This window comes from Antechinus flavipes, chromosome 1 (genome assembly GCF_016432865.1).
Source record: "Antechinus flavipes isolate AdamAnt ecotype Samford, QLD, Australia chromosome 1, AdamAnt_v2, whole genome shotgun sequence".
NCBI classification, from domain to species: Eukaryota; Metazoa; Chordata; class Mammalia; order Dasyuromorphia; family Dasyuridae; genus Antechinus; species Antechinus flavipes.
The window spans coordinates 99,357,343-99,375,143 of NC_067398.1; the positions used below are offsets into that span (position 1 = coordinate 99,357,343).

General features: G+C 34.2%; 1 protein-coding gene across 7 annotated transcripts in view; it reads left to right on the forward strand.

The window, feature by feature from the left end:
- Nucleotides 1-17,801, forward strand: part of NFIB (nuclear factor I B) — a 269,506-nt gene that overhangs the window by 148,675 nt on the left and 103,030 nt on the right. For all 7 annotated transcript variants that reach the window (XM_051987198.1, XM_051987229.1, XM_051987206.1 and 4 more), the window contains exon 3: nt 9,373-9,426. In XM_051987198.1, coding sequence (XP_051843158.1) covers nt 9,373-9,426 — 54 coding nt within the window. The remainder of the gene's footprint in view (nt 1-9,372; nt 9,427-17,801) is intronic.

Consider the following 17,801-nt stretch of genomic DNA (forward strand, 5'->3'; position numbering starts at 1 on the left):
TCTCTATTCAAACACCCTTGTGTATATCTTTATTGCATTCTAGTGAGACTTATGTATACATATTTTCCTTAATGTATAGAATATCAGCTATCTTCTACAGGAAACCTTTGCCAATCCTTCATAATTCAAGTGATTTATATTTGTTAATTATTTCATTTTTATTCTGCATATAGCTTGATTAGATTGTAAGTTCCTTGAGGACAGGGACTGCCTTTTGTCTCTTTTTTGTATCCTCAGCTCTTAACACACTTTCTGCCACATAGTAGATGCTTAATGAATATTTATTGACTGATTGCTTTAAAAAATAGAAAACTTTTATTTGTTATGAATGAGCCACACATTCATAGGCCAATCAAAAATTTAAACAGAACACAAATCATCAATAAATTTAAGGAAAATTGCTTGGATCACTAAGCATATTATATAATCTTGATTTAATTACCACATTTTTTTTTTTTTTTACAAGTTGAAAACACCCTTTAGAAAGTTAGGAAATTTAACTATGACCCATTTAGTGACTAGGCAGCATATAGGGCAAATATTGCTGAGAGCAAGAAAACTGTGGGTGAATTTGGGTGTGACTTTTATGTTTGGGAATCCTTCAGGCTGTATTGTGGAAAAGAACATAATCTTGGAGCACAAGGGATATAGATATGATTTTAAGACTACTCTCTGTTGTGAGGATAATTTGGTGTCAATTAAAAAGATAAGGCTTTTTCTGAGAGCTGGCAATTAATTAAAATATGAATTAACATGGTATGTGTATTAATAATTATCTGCTGTTTAGTATGAATCGACTTGAGTGGGACTTGAGGTCCACTGCCTTATTGTGGCTTTTAGTAGCCTCTGTGTAGACAAGATGTTGATATCACTCTAATTTCTGATGATTACTCTTACATTTGCCCAAAGTTACCTTATTACAACCCTGGGGAATGCTAGACTTTAAACCACTATCCTTTGCAACTCAGGAAAGAAATAGTTTTTTCAAAAATGAAACATTATTTATGTAATGTAATTCAACAACTATTTGAATGCCTGCTATGTGTATGGCACAGTGCTAGTATTAAAGATATAGTTTTTTTTTTTTTTAAACAGCCCTTGTTCTCAAAGAGATAATGATGTAATGGGGGAGATATATCATGACAGGCAAACAAAAAAGTGATGGGGACAAGGAAGCATTAGGACAGATGTGCTACAAAAGTGTAAAAAGGAAGACAAAAACTAGTTTGAATTACAGAGAACATTAATGAGGGAGGAAGGAGGAGAGTAGTTTGCTTATCTATTATCTATGTTCTACTTTTTCTCTGAGAAGGTGGCACCTCCATTAACATAACAAATTTTAATTTATTGAATATATTTTTAAATAATGTCAATTATAGGAAAGGAGATATAGAAGGAATATAAGTTAAGAGGGATGAATTAAAATCTGTACAAACTATTTTCTCTTAAGCATTATTCTGCTTCTGCAAAACTAATTCCAAAGAGGCTCAGCTTCTTTCAGAATAAGGGCTGGCTAGGAGATCCCATTGCAAAGATATTACAGGAATTTGGAAAGCAAAATGATGCTGTCGACATTTCACATATTTTAGCCTGTTAAACAAAGTTGTGTACTGAGGGAGTTCCAAATAATATAATGTACTATTTAAGAAAGAAAGACAGACAGAAGTGAGTGAACCAAAACTTTCCCACACATTTACATACTTATGCAAGACAAGGAAAGCACTTACTCAGTTTTCCCATGTAGTGTTTCTGGTGTTATTTTAATAAACATTTAATAGAAGGAAAAGAAAATGTTGTAAAACAATAAGTAAGCTTTTGTGTCACCCAAACGGGTGATGACAATCCACTAAAACTGAAATTGTGCAGTTCTTTTGGCTGAGAGATAGAAAGGGAGGGAGAGAGGAAAACAAGATAACTTACATAATAGGAATTTTGATTATGTAAAGTTAATTTGTTATAAGTCCTAGAGAATTCAGTTGTTGTAAGTTTTAAAATGCCTAGATTGAGACTCCATAAGTGGTAGTGATGGTATGTAGGGTGTGTGTGTGTGTGTGTGTGTGTGTGTGTGTGTGTGTGTGTGTGTATGTGTGTGTGTGTGTTGAGGGTGGGTGTGAGAGAGAGGGATGGGGCCAAAAGTTTTAAACCAAGAGTCAGGACTCCCCTTAAACACACATGCACACATACTCAAACACACATGCTTTCTAAAAGGCAGATTGTCTTTTATTTTTTATTCCATTTACTTCATTTCTGTTTTCTAATTTCATTAATGTTTGTATACTTCTACTTCAATCTTTCTTGTTTCTTTTACACCCCCTCCTTATTCTTTCGGCTTCTTTGTGGCATACTATATATTTAATCCCTACAAGCTCCCTCTAGCCCTTTACTCTCTCATACTATCTCAGTAAGCTAAATTGAATTTAAGCTCATAAAAGTGATCATTAATAACCTTTCATAGAGAAAGGAGGAGACTGTTCTGAGAAAGGTTGGTGGGTTTTTTTTTTTTTTTTTTTTGGACTGAAGGTATTCTTTGGTTGACAAAGGGCTATTTCTTCACCTGCTTAAGGCAAAGGTATATGACAAAGGAGCCCTTTATCACATGCTGACTAATTTTAGTTCCAGCAAGAGGCTCAAAGCAGGTTACAGTATGGGTTTTATTCACTCTTCAGTTATCCTTTGATATATGGAATAGATATTTTATTATAGAGTCATGGAATTTTAAAGCTAAAAAGGAACTCAAAATCATCCAGTTCAAGCTGCCTTTTTTTTTTTTTCAGCCAACTAGGATGTGAAATGAACTTCTATAAAACAAACCCTATTTCTTATTTATTGTCCTCAAGTCATGGAGTTGGTGAGAAAATGGATTCTCTGTATCTCTGAATATTTGCAGAGTGAGAATTCAATTTAGATCCAAGAGGGCATCTTTTTCACCAGTTTAAAAGGAAACTATCATAACAAAATTTCACCATATGATTGTTGGGGTGAAAAAAATTTGAACTGTATCAGTATACATCCCTGAATGTATCCAGTGCCAGAAGGAGAAAAGCCTTTCCCAAAACTTCAAAAGGGTATATCTTGCCTTTTTCCCATCCTGATTCTTTTCTGCTTCATCTGACATTAAGACCTGTCCAGAGGACATCCATTTATCAGATAATTTCCTGAACTTCCTTAAGATTAGTGTGTATGTTGTTCAGTCTATTACTCATATCTGACTCTTTGTGACTTCCATGCCAGACCCTTCTACCCTCCACTATCTCTTGAAGCCAACCCAAGTAAATGTTCTTTGTTTCCATGATATTATCCCTATACTCCAAGTCAAATCTCCTTGATTCTTAACACTGTTCTGAACAGAGTGGTGAGCTTTTCTGCTGTTTCTTCCCTTTCTGCAAGTGATTTCCATGAATTCCTGTTTCTAGGAAATATAAAACATTCATATTTTTAATCAGTTCTTTAAATCTCATGCTTTAAGATGAGTTTTTTTTTTTTAAATATTGGGAGACACCTACATTTTTTACTCAGCTAAGATTTTTTAATTATCATTATATTTATTTGGTCTGTTTCCTTTTTCTAAATCATTTCTTATTGCTAGTTATTCTTTATATTCCTACCCTTATTGCTAGATTTTACTCATTGATTAAAATTCTTTTTTGTTAGGAAAAGAGCTGAGAATAAATAAAATATTGGACTTGATAGATTTTAGTGAATCAATTAGTTGTAATACTCACCTATTCTAGACTGCCCCATTCCCTCTATTCCTTATGCTAGAAATTTAATAGTCAGACATAAACATTCATTGGGTCTTCCATGGTGAAATTCCTTCAGATTAGGAGGGAAAAACCAGGATGTCCTTTGTTTACATAGCAGATGCCATATTGAATCTAATTTAAAGTTGGTTTTCTCTACAGAACAAAGAAAGAATGGATTATAAGTATATTGTACTTCTGGTTAATTCAAACTGAGTTAACAGATCTAGGTACAAAAAAAGTAGCTAGTAAATTTAGATTTGAAAGGGAATCTATCCTGTATCAATTTAATAAGTATCTATTAAGAACCTACTATTTACTTGGTACACAGGGGAAGTTAATAAATGCTTGAAAAATTGAGAGTTTTGTGGTACAGTTGTGCTGGGTGACTTAGGTTCGAATTTTAACCTTTTAATTCCTCAGACTGCAGTTTCCTTATCTGTAAAATGAGGAAATAGGACTAGCTGACCTTTGAGGTCTTTTCTAGTTCTACATTTGGGAAACTATATGAAGACAAAATTGAAACATTCTCTTGGTCTTCAAAGGTGTTTACGTTCTATTTGGGGGAAGAGGTCATGGAACAACATGTGTACAGATGAGTAAATACAAGACACCACAGAGATATGCAGGGCCTCCTCTTAAATAGTAGCTTACAGAACTATGTCCCACTTTTAAGTTGAACTTTGAAATTTTACTTTTTGACTATAACCTCCTCTCCTGCTAGCTCACATTTTCCCCACTAATTCTGCTCTCTGTCTTTGGTCATTTGGCTTTCCCTAGTTTCTTAGTCTGCTTCTTACTCTCTAGTTTCCCTCACCATTTTAATAATTCACCATTATTGTAAAATCCCTTGCTACTTAACCTGTGACTGTTTTACTAAACCTCATCCTTGGGTGACCTTGGCCATCTGACTTCTCTGCTCCTATTTCTGGACTACTGAATATTGCCAAAGATACATCAAATGAAGCTGATGTCACCACTACAGGTTTATAGAACATAATTGTGGGTATATAATTTTAAGTTTGTCAAGCACATTTACAAGACTAATTCATGTGGGGTCTTTTAGCCATTTCCTCCCAAAATACTACTTCAAAATGTTTCTGTTTTTTTGAATCCTTCAACCTTCCAATTTATAGCAGATGATTTTGCTTCTTGCTTCACTGGGAAGATTGAGGCTTTCCTTTGGGAGTTTCCTCAAATCCTCAGATTCTGCTCTTAAAAGTTCTTAGCATTATCATCTACTTTTTTTCTTTCATCCAGACACAAGGTTAATCCCTGTATCTATGTGTTAGGTCCCATCCATCCCCTTCCTTTCTGTTTCTTTTATGATGGTGCTCCATAGAACATCTTTTGTCCATGCTTCGTCCCATTTGTTATTGTTCAATCACATTCAAATCTTTGTGGCCCCATTTGAGATTTTCTTGGCAAAGAAAATGGAGCAGTTTGCCATTTCTTCTCCAATTCATTTTGCAGATGAGAAAACTGAGGCAACCAGGATTAAGTGACTTGCCCGAGGTCACATATCTTGTAAGTGTCTGAGGTCAGATTTGAATTCAGGAAGATCAATCTTCTTGACTCCAGGCCTGGTATTCTATCTACAACTTCACCTACCCGCCCCACAAATATACTTAAATCACGTCAAATTTTTTTTTAAATAAACAAAAATCTAATTTGACCTTTCTACTCTATTCATCTATTGTCTTATAGATCTCCTTCCTTGCACATACCAGGCTTTATTAAATATTTAGTCAATTAAATGATTAACTATTTTCTATTTAACACCTAGGAAAAAAATCATATATACTTAACTAAGGTATAGATTTTGCTCAACTAATCTGCTGAAGCTCACCTGTGACCTTCTAATCACCAAATCCAGAGGTTTATCTTCTTGGTGAGCTCTTCAACATTTGATACTCTTCACCATCCCATCCTCTGGATACTTTTCTTCCCTTTGCTTAAGAAACATCATACCTCACTGGATTTCTTCCAGTTAGGATAAGACCAATACAGATTAGCCACCTGTTCCTGGTATTTGGGGGAAGGTAGGTGCTTCCTCCACTTTGATAGCTGTAGACTACTAGTACTATCTCTGCAATCGATTCAATTGTCTCTAGCAGCTACTCCAAGAATTTGCTCTCCTTCCCCTCAATTGAATTTGTTCCAGGCACAGTTAAGACTAGTTATAGTTTTGTGTCTCTGTACCTTTGTTTCCTGTGCCTCAAGTGTTCTTTTTCCTCTGCTTCACTTAATGAATTTCTTTTCATACATTCATACATTCATACATTCTCTCTCTCTCTCTCTCTCTCTCTCTCTCTCTCTCTCTCAGAAGCCACACACTAAAACTTAACTACCATATTTTTCCACAGAAAGAAATATAAAATAATGAATGTATCTTTTTCAAATTTAGAATGGATAACATGAAGCTTTAATCAACAATTATTTTTGATAATTAAAAATATACTTGTCAGCATCATTAGAAAATTACGGGAGGGAATTTCTTGTGAAAGTTAAAGATTTGACTCAAGTCTTGGAATTCAATTGTCTATTTCCTTCAAATATTTGTGGTTTCTAGTAGTTCCCCTTCTTTCCACTTCAGGAAATGGTTCACACTGTTTGAAGGTGAAAATAGAAACTGGCAGTAGCATAGACTCTCCCAAGAAGAGATTTGTGTGGTTGTCATGCATAAGGGGTACTGGGAGTTTATTTCTTTATTGTTCAAGAGGGAAATAGTTAAGTACTTACTTAGGAATAGAATGATAAGATCTTCCTTCCATGATACTCCTTCCCAATCCCATCATGTTTTTCAATCACACAAAATAATGAAGACAGGTTTTTTTTGCACTAATTAAAAATCTGGATCAAAAAATTCATGCTGAGGGTGTCTCCTCTACAGCCTTCATACCTTGGTTCATTCATAGTTTCCTTTACCAGAACTGCTCACTTTTCCACAATTTGCATATTGAAATTCCATTTATCCTTTGAAATCCAAGTCAAATTCAACTTTCTCTACCATCTTTTCCTTGATCCATCAATTCATAATGATCCTCCCTTTCATATAATATTTTGTAACTTTCTAATAGACTTATGATCATAGAATGTGATTTCCATGAAGGCAGGGAATTTTTTAATCTAATATTTATAGCTCTCACAGTTATTGCCATAGTTCTCTATATACATTAGTCATTTAATAAATATTATTTCATAATATATTGTTTTGACTAGGCTTGAGCTTCAACAGTTCCCTCAACTTTAATCCTAATGGGAAATCTGATTAGACTATATATGCCACAAGGACAGGGGCTGTTATCCATTATATCTTGCTTGGCATTTAGGAAAATGCCTTGCACATAGCAGACCAAAAATACATGTATGAATTAATGTATTATTAAGTAACAGCTGCCTTCAAATATTTCAGCGCCTTTCAAAGGGTTACATTGCCGGAAGTATATTCGTCAGGTAAATATAAAAAAGGACTTAGGGTTTCCTAGTTAAAATAGATTTCTTTTTCTCCCTCTCTCCCTTTCTTTCCTTGTCCCTCTCCCTCTTCTTCTGTCCCCTTCTGTTCCTTCCTCCTTCTCTCCCCTATTCTTCTCTCTTTCTACCATATTGTTATCCAATGAGAGACAGTGTGGAGTAGTGGAATGGGAAGACTTGAGATGAAGTCCTGTCTCTGAAAATGTTGACTGGGTAACTGGAGAAGTCAGTTAATTTCTTAGTGCTCCAACCAAGACTGTAAATTGCAGAGCAGGTGAAGACCAGAATTGAGAGAGGGAGTATCCTCAGTTTCCTACACCAATGAAATCACAGATCTGATCCTCAAATAAAAAGTATTATTTAATATACAGGGTATTCCCAAAGTCTTATTGAAGTTTCAAGCTACTAAAGATTAAACATATTAAGACTTTTGGAACAATCTGTAACAGAGGATGCCTAGTTTTTTGATGGTATATATAGTGGAAAGAGTATTAGACAATGAGTCTAGAGAAATGGGTTTAATTCCTTCTTCTGACACTGCCCACTCTGGCAAAACATGGGTAAATAAAACACTATAACCTTTCATGGCCTCGGTTTCCCCATTTCTAAAATGAGCATAGTAGTATTGACACTTTCTATCCTGAAAGGTAAAAAGATTTTGTAAATAAAATGCTTTTTGTAGAAGTATGAGCTGTCATATTTTTCATGTTCCATCAGTGACAAACAATGAAGTTTCTGATTCTGACCCATTTATTTAACTAGTATTTTATCAGTTATTTCCTACATCCACATCACTCTATGTCATACAAATGAGACTAAAAAAGGAGACAGAACTCTGGATTACTTGAAGAAAAATGTGATTTAATGGTAGAGACAAATCAAAGATTCTAGATAAAATGGTAAACAGTTATAGAGCAACCTGTGAGTGAGTGCAAGCTGATATAGTATAGACTACACAAATAATTGTTGGAGAGATGTAACATAAAAGAATGAAGAATAGCATAGAGTTGTTGGGGCATCATTGCCTCACACCAATTTTTGAATCACATTACTTTTCACTATATTATTAATGAGAAGATGTGCTGGGATGTGGAATTCAGATATGTTCCATTGATTGCTTCTTTTCTACAAGACCTGTCATTCCATCATGGATGGAAATCTAATTGATTAATTGATTTACTTTTCTACAAAGCTATGTTAGCTACTTCTTAGTAATTTGCATTATTCTTGAAGTCACTGTTCAATTGCTGATCAATTTGTCCTACTCTATCTTTCATCTGTCAGTGTCCTACCCCTTCTTTTAAGTTCACCTGAAATTTCAACTTCTCTATGAAGGTTACCCTGGTTCTCTGGTTAATAAGGATTTTCCCATTCAGGTATCACATGACATTTTAGTTTATACTTACAATGTAATAATACATATTCTTGTTATTTGAATTTATGTCTTATCCTCCCTATTAGATCAATAGCTTTATTGCTAGATGTTTGTTGAGGGACTGTTGACTGACTGACTATGAGGATGGTAATTATATCATATCTAAACTTTGTACCTGCTGCTGTGTAAAAAGTACCTAATATGATGTTTTGAATACAAGAAGTGTTTAATAAATGTTTGTCAAATGAATGAATGAATAAGATGCTGGATGATACATATTATGAGACATAGAGAAATAGGTCCTATGATAAGGGGGTAGGAAAAATGTTTGCATGTATATAACATACATATACACACAGTTTTGCAAAAAATAACTTTTGAATATTTTGGTCAATAAGAAGAAAATTTATTATTGGGGAGTTTGGTTTGTTTATAATCAGATTTATATCCAATCATTATATTTGTTTCATTGCTAATGACTATTTCAACATTGTAGGCACCTGTACCTTCTATTTCCACATCCAGACCCTTTATTTTAATGAATTTGTTGTGCCTCAACCTTACTATACTTATTTTTTTCCCAACATAAGAGATATACATATTTATTCATCTTTTTTTTTTAATCCAAGTGTTTCTTCAGGAAAGGCTTAGGAAATTACACTTACTTCATTTATGCTCCTAACTATTGTTGCCCTTTGTTAATTTTTAAAAGGTCTCATAAGGATTATGAAATTCTTTCAAAAACAAATTAAAAAGAAAACATTTTCTCTGATTTCTTTACAGATTCTGGACAATCAGGAAGTCCAAGCCACAATGATCCTGCCAAGAATCCTCCAGGTAAATATGTGTTCTAGGACATTTGCAATCTGACATTGTTGGAGAACAAAGGTACCACTGTATAGATAAACACTCCATAATTGGTCAGCAGCCTATTTTGTACTGGCAAGCAGGTATGATCAGGACAAGATGTGATTCTGTGAGACCTTTGGCAGTGATAAATACCTCTATGGTTGTATCATTAGTTTACTGTCAAAATTTCTTTTAAAATTGTTAAATTTGCGGGGGTTTTTGGCAATTTTTTTTCAAATTAATGCACATGCCTAGCATGTAAATCATTAGGTATTTGAAGTTATTGTGGTTTCATAAACTAAGAGAACATTTTGCTCTTTCTTTTAAAGTTTACAAACAATATGTCTTCTTTTACTCTTGCTTATTGATCAACATTCATGACCAAAAAAATTCTTGGTTTGGTGTTATTTGTTAATATTGGTTTAAAATTGGTTTGATTTTTGTTAAACTGAGCTCAGTTTTTCTATGGTTTTTGTTGGACCATCCTTCAGAAAAGGATGAAAGCTGAATTCTATCTTTTATTTAATTTATGCAGATCTTTTTCAGAAATTGTTTCAGTTATGAAAATTATCTCTATCTTGTTTCTCCTAATAGTTTTGAAGTAGAACAATGTTCTGCTTTTGTAGGCAGTTATTTATTTTTTTTTTTGATCAGTAGAGAAAATCTAAGCAAAGAAGAGTCCCAAATTAGTTGCTTTTGGTAGAATAGTGCTGAAGAAAAAAATCATATTTTTTTCTTGAAAGGAAAAAAGTGAAAAAATCATCTGTTTTTCTTTATTCAATGAAGTATACGACCCAAAAGTTGTATTCCATTGACTAGAATTTAATTTTTTTATGTTTAATTATCTGGTGGTTATTTTATATTTCTTGTGATAGTATAGATATATTTTATCACAAAATTACATTCATTATATTGGGGTATATATCTTCTAAATTTTTAATATGCTGTTAAAATTGTCCATAAGTCTCTCCAAATTGAACTATAATTTGAACCAATTATTTTTGTAAAATCCATCTGATAGGTAGAACATGTAAAAGAATGAAATAAGAAAACAAAATTAAAACTAATTATTATTGATTTCTTTCTGAAAATTTCTGTTGTGATTGGTCCTTTTCACTTTTAAAGTAGTAAGCTTTTTTGAAGTTGCATAAATAATTTGGGTCTTTATATATAAACCTTCTGTCTGACAAATATTATGGAACACTTCAAGAAAGAACTAACTATACGGAAGTTTTATAAAGAAGATTTATCTTAAATTGCTTATCCTAGGTTTCTTTCCATAAAATGTTCTGAATTTTTAAAAACATAATAATAAATAAAAGACATGTCCTTAGCTGCTAGGTAAATTTGCTTGTAGAGAGAGAGACCCTTCTCCCCTTTAACCTTTCCCTTCCCTCATAAGGAGAATCATTTCAACCATCTATGCAGAGAACAAAGAATTTCAAATACAATACTTTTTGAAGGAAATATTCTGGTTAAAGTTGAAATTTCATTAGTCCCACGTCATTTTCAGTCTTCCTTAAGTTTATGAAAAATTCTTTTTAGCTGACTCCCATTTTCTCTGTCTGGTGTCAGGCCAAGAGTGAATTGTTTCAGGACACTTTAGAAAAGCCTCCTCACTCATTTTACACAGAATGAAAAAAGCCTTTCTCTTTTGGAGAAAGAGTTGATAAGTACTGTAAGCCAGCCTAAACAAAGAGGATGTTCTTTACATTTGGATGACAGCTTGGTTCGAAATTAATAAAGCTGTTATTGTTTGAAATGCAATTCTGAACATGCCGAGGAGAGAATTACACTAATCTAAAAATTCTCTTTGCTTGATCTGAATCAAAACTTTGTACATATCTCTGCATCCTCAGAAGTAGATTTTTCAATTTTTTTCCCAAGAAACTTTGATTACTTTTTTTTTTCTCGACTAAGTGCATTTTCCCAAGTCAGCATTTGCCAAAGGATACTTCAACATAGCATCAGGAAATTTGTTATTAATTTTCAAAATGTGGGCTAATAGATTAGTAGATTTCTTTTTCTTTTGCCTTTGTATTCTTTTAAAAATAAAAAAAATTAAATGCCAAATTGGTACATATTTTGTATCACAATTGAAATCAATAGAAAACCAGGTTTTTTTAAACCAGTCCAATCTCGTTTCATTATGTTGACCATATTTAACACATATATTTTGCATACTGAAATGGACTAGTGATTTTTATCGATTTTGAAATTTCCTCCAGTGATGCAGATTGGAAGCCATCTATCTTATGCTTCTTGTCTATATCCTTTTAAAAGTTTGACATTGAGGGGTCTACTGAAATTCTGGAAGTATTTCTCACTTTCTTATTATGAGTAGGGCACTCTGATTACTCAGCTATCATCTCTCATCTTTGCCACATCATCAGCTTATCTTTTATGATTATACAAACCCTTAATAACATCTTTGGAGCTTCTCAGTAGTTGTATGTTTCAGCTTCTTCTCATCTACCATGACTCTGCGTCTTCGTTGCCTTTTGAATGATATTCCTTTTTAATTCTTTGGAAGCCATTTTCTATATTCTTTGTCTCATATCAAACAATAGTACAGGTAGAATATTAACATGAAAAAAAGGTAGGACTTCGCTTTCATGGAGAGGATAGGAAGCCTGCTTTTCCTGAAGGCAATCCAGTCCTATCTACTCCTCCTTTTAGCATACTGACATTACTCACTGTCAAAGAATTAGAACATAGTAAAATGAAATCAAGACTATTATAATGATTCATGGTTACATAACATTTTAAGATTTACAGAACACTTTGCTCACAACAATCCATGTGAGAAGTAGTTATTACAAGTATTATTACTGACATTTTACAGATGAGTAAACTGAAGCCCAGAATGGGAACTCTTTAAACTATATCACACTGATCACTTAGAACTGCACTCATCATAATTTAGTCTTTCTTTTCTGATACAGAAAGCAATGTGGGATTAACGAATAATTTAGCATCATCGTTATTGGAGATACATGAAGAACCTGTTATTTTATCATCGCAAGGAAGCTCTCCTGGGGAATGCCTCTTCTCCATTCTACCTTTTTTAAAACATTATGCTTTAATTCTGGGGAGTTTTTTGAGGCATAAAACATTAAGTGACTTTTCCAGTGTCACTATGCTAGTAAGAACAGGATTTGAACCTAGTTTGTATGGTTCCAAGTTCAATATTTTATTTATTATATCACTAGCATGAATTATCATTGTTTTATTTTTTGCAGAATACTGATTTTATTTAATAGTATTTTATTTTTCCAAATGCAGGCAAAAATATTTTTCATCATTCACCTTGGCAAAACTTTTTGTTCCGTATTTATCTCCGTCTTTCCCCTCCTCCTCCTCAAGACAACAAGCAATCTAATATAGATTAAACATGCAATTTTTCTTTCTTTTTTGCTGAGGCAATTAGGGTTAAGTGACTTGTTCAAGGTCATACAGTTAAAGGTTTTCTAAACATATTCCATATTCATCATGTTGCGCAAGAAAAATCAGATCAAAAGAAAAAAAAAAGAGAAAGAAAAAAAAACAAGCAAATAGATAATAACAACAACAAAAAAGGGGGAAAATACTATGCTTTGAACCACATTCAATCTCCATAGTTTTCTGTCTGGATACAGATGGCACTTTCCATCACAAGTCTATTGAAATTATCTTTAATCATTGTTGAAAAGAGCCAAATCAATCAAAATTGATCATCACATAATCTTGTTGTTACTAAGTACAGGGTTCTCTTGGTTCTACTCACTGCACTCAACATCAGTTCATGTAAGTCTTTCCAGGCCTTTCCAAAATCATCCTGGTCATCATTTCTTACAGAACAATAATATTCCATAACATTCATATGCCACAATTTATTCAGCCATTCTCCAATTGATGGACAGCCACTCAGTTTCTAGTACTTTGCTATAGCATATTGATTTTATCCTACATAAGGAGTGAGACTCAAAGAATAGGTTGATGTTGATATGGAAGAAGATATTGAATAGAGTTCTCCAAAGATCTGTTTGTTCTCATGCCAAATCACATTTTTAACAATTTAAATAAGGAAATAGATGGCACAGTGATCAATTTTCTAGATGCCCCAAAGCTAGGAAAACCAGCTAATATGTTGGATGGCAGAATTAGGGTCCAAAAAAAATCTTGGGCTATAAGGATGGTGGTCTGAATCGAATAAGATCAACATGTAACAAGGATAAATGTGAAGTATTATTCTTGAGTTAAAAAGGAAAAAAAAATTTTCAGAAATATAAAATGGAGAAGACATGGCTAAATTAGAGTTTATCTGAAAGAAAAATCTGGGGATTTTAATTATCAGAAAGAACAGTGTGTTGTGTGTGTGTCTGTGTGTATGTGTGTTACTGTGGCCTCAAAAGCCATTGCAAACTGGGGCCTTTAGGAAAGGCTTTGCAACCAGAATGAGAGAGGTAGAAGACCTCCTTGTGCATTTAAATTACAGTTTTAGAGTCCATAGGAGATCACAATGATAGACTGAAGAAACACCCATAAGACAGCAATTAGGATAGTGAATGAAGAACATCGAGATTATTTAGGGAATTTATTAAGATTTATCATGTGTCAAACACTGGATTAGAAATAAGAAGACCTGAGTCCAAATCCTGGCTTTTTCACTTATTAACCTGTGTGACCTTGAACAAATTCATTAATCTCTCTGGGCCTCAGTTACTCAGCTGTAAATTGAGAAAGATCATTGCTAGAGTATCTTTTTTTGTTCCAAATTTATGATGCTATGAAAAATCTCTGAGATCTGAGTTTGTGGAGGGAGTTACCATACCAGAAGCTTTTCTTCTAAATCACAGATCCTTGGTATATCATGTATTATTTGCAGAACTAAGATCATGTCAGGTAGTGAAGCAATATCTGGGCCCAAGTACTCATCTGGCACAGCCCCTGGCAAAAGCTTGGGAACTTTAGGGTCCTAGAAGATCTACTGCAAATGTCTTTGGGAGTTGGGATTGGGGAGCTGGGAATAGAGCAGAATTTTGCAATAGGCAATAAAAATTACCAGAGAGAGATGATAAGGGAGGGTAGGTGGTTGAATACCTTAGGCTATTTCCTAATATGTATATGATTAAAAAGGTTATCTGTGCATGGTATGCCACTTGGGTATAAAAATCATCTCCCTTAATCCTCCATTTAGCTACTTTAAAGCAGAGATGCTGGGAAGGGCCCAAGAGGAGGCATTTATGCATTTGTGTTATGCAAAGTACTTTTTCTTACCACAGTCCTGGGAAGCAGGTAGTGCAAGTATAATCATGTCCATTTTACTGATGAAGAAACTAAGGTCTTGAGAGGATAAATGACTTGCTTAGAACCACACAACTAGTTAAGAGTGTAGGTCTCTTGATTCTCAGACCCTCATTCTATTGACATCCCATGCCAAATTGTCCCAAATGGTGATCTCTAAATAGCAATAGGTCGATTTTTTTTCTAAAATCTCCACATAAATGCAATATATGTATTTCCCTGGGCTCTGAGCAAAGGAGCACTTGTGATTACATTATCTTATGATAGTTTGCCCTTTTGTATATGTGCCAGTAACCATTCCTCATCACTGAGGCAGCAAAAGGGACCTTGAGTTGAACAAGCCCCTTCTGCCTTACAATAAGCTACTGTTCTGGAGTCATAATGTAAATGTAAGAATATATTGTAATGTAAAGACTTAGGTCTAGTTGTACTTAAAGTAAAAAATACCAATTGCTGCATTTAAGTTGTGAGATGCATTTGTAGTAATCTCCCGGGCATGGGGGACATAACAAAAATCATCCCAAATCCCAAACCCAGTATACTGACTTGCTGGTGTACTTGGTGTTTTTGTGCTCACACATGCAAGCCACCTTTGGGCTAAGATCATGTCAGATTTCACAATTTAAGCAGCCAAGAAGCCATGCCCGGTGCTGGGATGGGTAATGTCCAAGGAAAACCAAGGTGATCTCGGAAGTAATGTGAGTCACTCAGAAGGGGTTTTCTTCTGAGTCAGTTCCGAGCTAATGCCTCAGTGTGGTGTTCGCGGACATTGTGGTTTTGGGAAGAATTCTCTTTTGGTTAGAAACTTAAAATGCAGACACTGACTGCTAGTGCTTATGAAGGATCTTGTGGCATTTTTTTCAAATGCCTTTCCTAGAGTTTCCTTACCTAGAGTCCACACGTTTCTCTCCTTGTTCTATATTTATTGTCCATGATGTTTGGGTGACATATGTATTCTGGCGTTAATGCTCAGTGAATATAATGATTCCTGGATGTAGTCTGTGAAATTCTCAGGACACTGACCCCCAATATCCCATATACTTTTCCTTTAAATTTTTATTTTAGAGCTTTTTTGTGTATTAAAAGTAAAAAAGCTATGATTATATATGTATGTTTATGTATTTATGTAGCTATATGTGTGTATATGTATATATGTGTATATGTACTTAAGGTGACCTTAATTATCATCTTCCCTTGTATACAGACGTGTATACGACATACCTATATACAAATATGTACACATATATACACAATACACATGAGAGAAGTTGATAACTAATATCAACTTGAGTATATTTTCAATATTTTTTATTTCATTTATGCAAATACAAAGTTATAGATTTAATCTCTCAGATACTCTGAACACCATCGATTCAGTAGCAGTAATGAGGTTACATAGTATGCACTGGAGCCACTGTAGGAGTGATGACTAGAGAACTGTTCTCAGATTTAGGAAGACCAGTATTCTTCTTCTGTCTCTCATATGTAAGAACTATGAGATAGAAAGTCACAACCTCACAATCCCTCCCCCTCTAATCCCTTCTTCTCTTCCCCCCCAACTCTGAGTTTAAGGTAGAGATGACCTGTTGGTTTTCATTATTTAAAGGAATTTTCATAATGGGAGTTCCTCACACTTTGAAAAATCGCAGATTTGTAAGTACCCCAGCTTCCTGGTCCCTTTATCAAAGCATTGGATCCTGCCTTCAGAGTTTTTAATGTATTTTGAGCTATGTTGCAAATCATTCCAAATCTTTCTAGATAGCACCCAAATCACAACTCCACACCTAAATATTAGCTCAGTATGGCCAAAAGAGCTGGCTAATCAGTTGATAATAAACACCTCCAAACATAACTAGTCTAGTTCTCTGATTATAGAACACAGAGAGTTTCCAAGCTTATATTTCTAATTTGGTTAGACCTGCTGAAGCCTGTTATTATTTTGGCCTTATTTTCAAGGGCCTAAGTTCCCTTCTATACCACAGAGAGGCATCCTAGTAGAACCTTAGTGGAACATCTCAAGAATATGATTGTTAAGGATCTAAGAAAAGAGGAAATTCCCCTGGATGTTGTTATTATAATTCCTTTAACCAGAGATTGATAAGTTCCCTACCTCCTTTTTTTTTTTAAACTTCCTTATTGATGTATTAGTCAGAATTAAGAGGTTTTGTTTTGTACTTTTAAATAGGTAAAAATACAGTATTTCATGATGCTAAGAAGTAATTTTAAACGTTGGCACTAGATAATATACAACAGACTACAGACTATAAACAGGCATTCTATTCATAAAAGCATAAATAGAAAGACACTAAAAGACCTGGTTAAAGATTGGCAAGGACCCGACGTCATAGGTAAAGCTTTTAAGTAACTTGAGAAAGAGGCCTGTGCAAGTTAGTACAGAAACCAAAGGATCTTTTCTTAAACAGATTTTGTTTCAGAAACATTTCACTTCTAAACCTCCAAATTAAAAGAAAAAAAAGACAGACCACATTTTGTAATGTTCTTAAGTTAAAACTGAGGAAGGAACTTGGAAACGAGAAAGATAGAGAATGAATAAAATGTTTTGTGCACAAATTACTTTTCAAAAGCCAGAAACGGTATGTTGCCATCAGCTACTTATTTTCGCAGCAATGTTATGGTGACTAGTTCAGTGCCCGCCCCTCCAAGGTTGATGTACATGGAGCCTGGCATTGTGCCCAGGATCTACAATGGCCACAGCCTGATAATTGTAGTATTAAGTTTGGAAGAGCTACTTCTTAGGAATGTCTTCTGTCCAGAACAAGGTAATGAGAGAAGACAATTCACCACTCCCCTTCCCCCCCAAAAAAACCCCAGCAAAACTTCCACCACAACTTTCCCAGCCACTGTGTACTGCATTATGAACTACAGTGTTTGGAGATGGGTTGAGAAGTTGTGATACAAAAGAAATAGAAACAAGTCCTGTGCCTAGGTGTTTGTAATTTAGTCTGGGATATACACCATATATTAAACAAATCAATTTAAAGACAGGCAATATAAATGAGTGTTCTTTGCAAAATGAATGTATTACAAATCAAGACTAAGTTGATTTATTTGAGCAT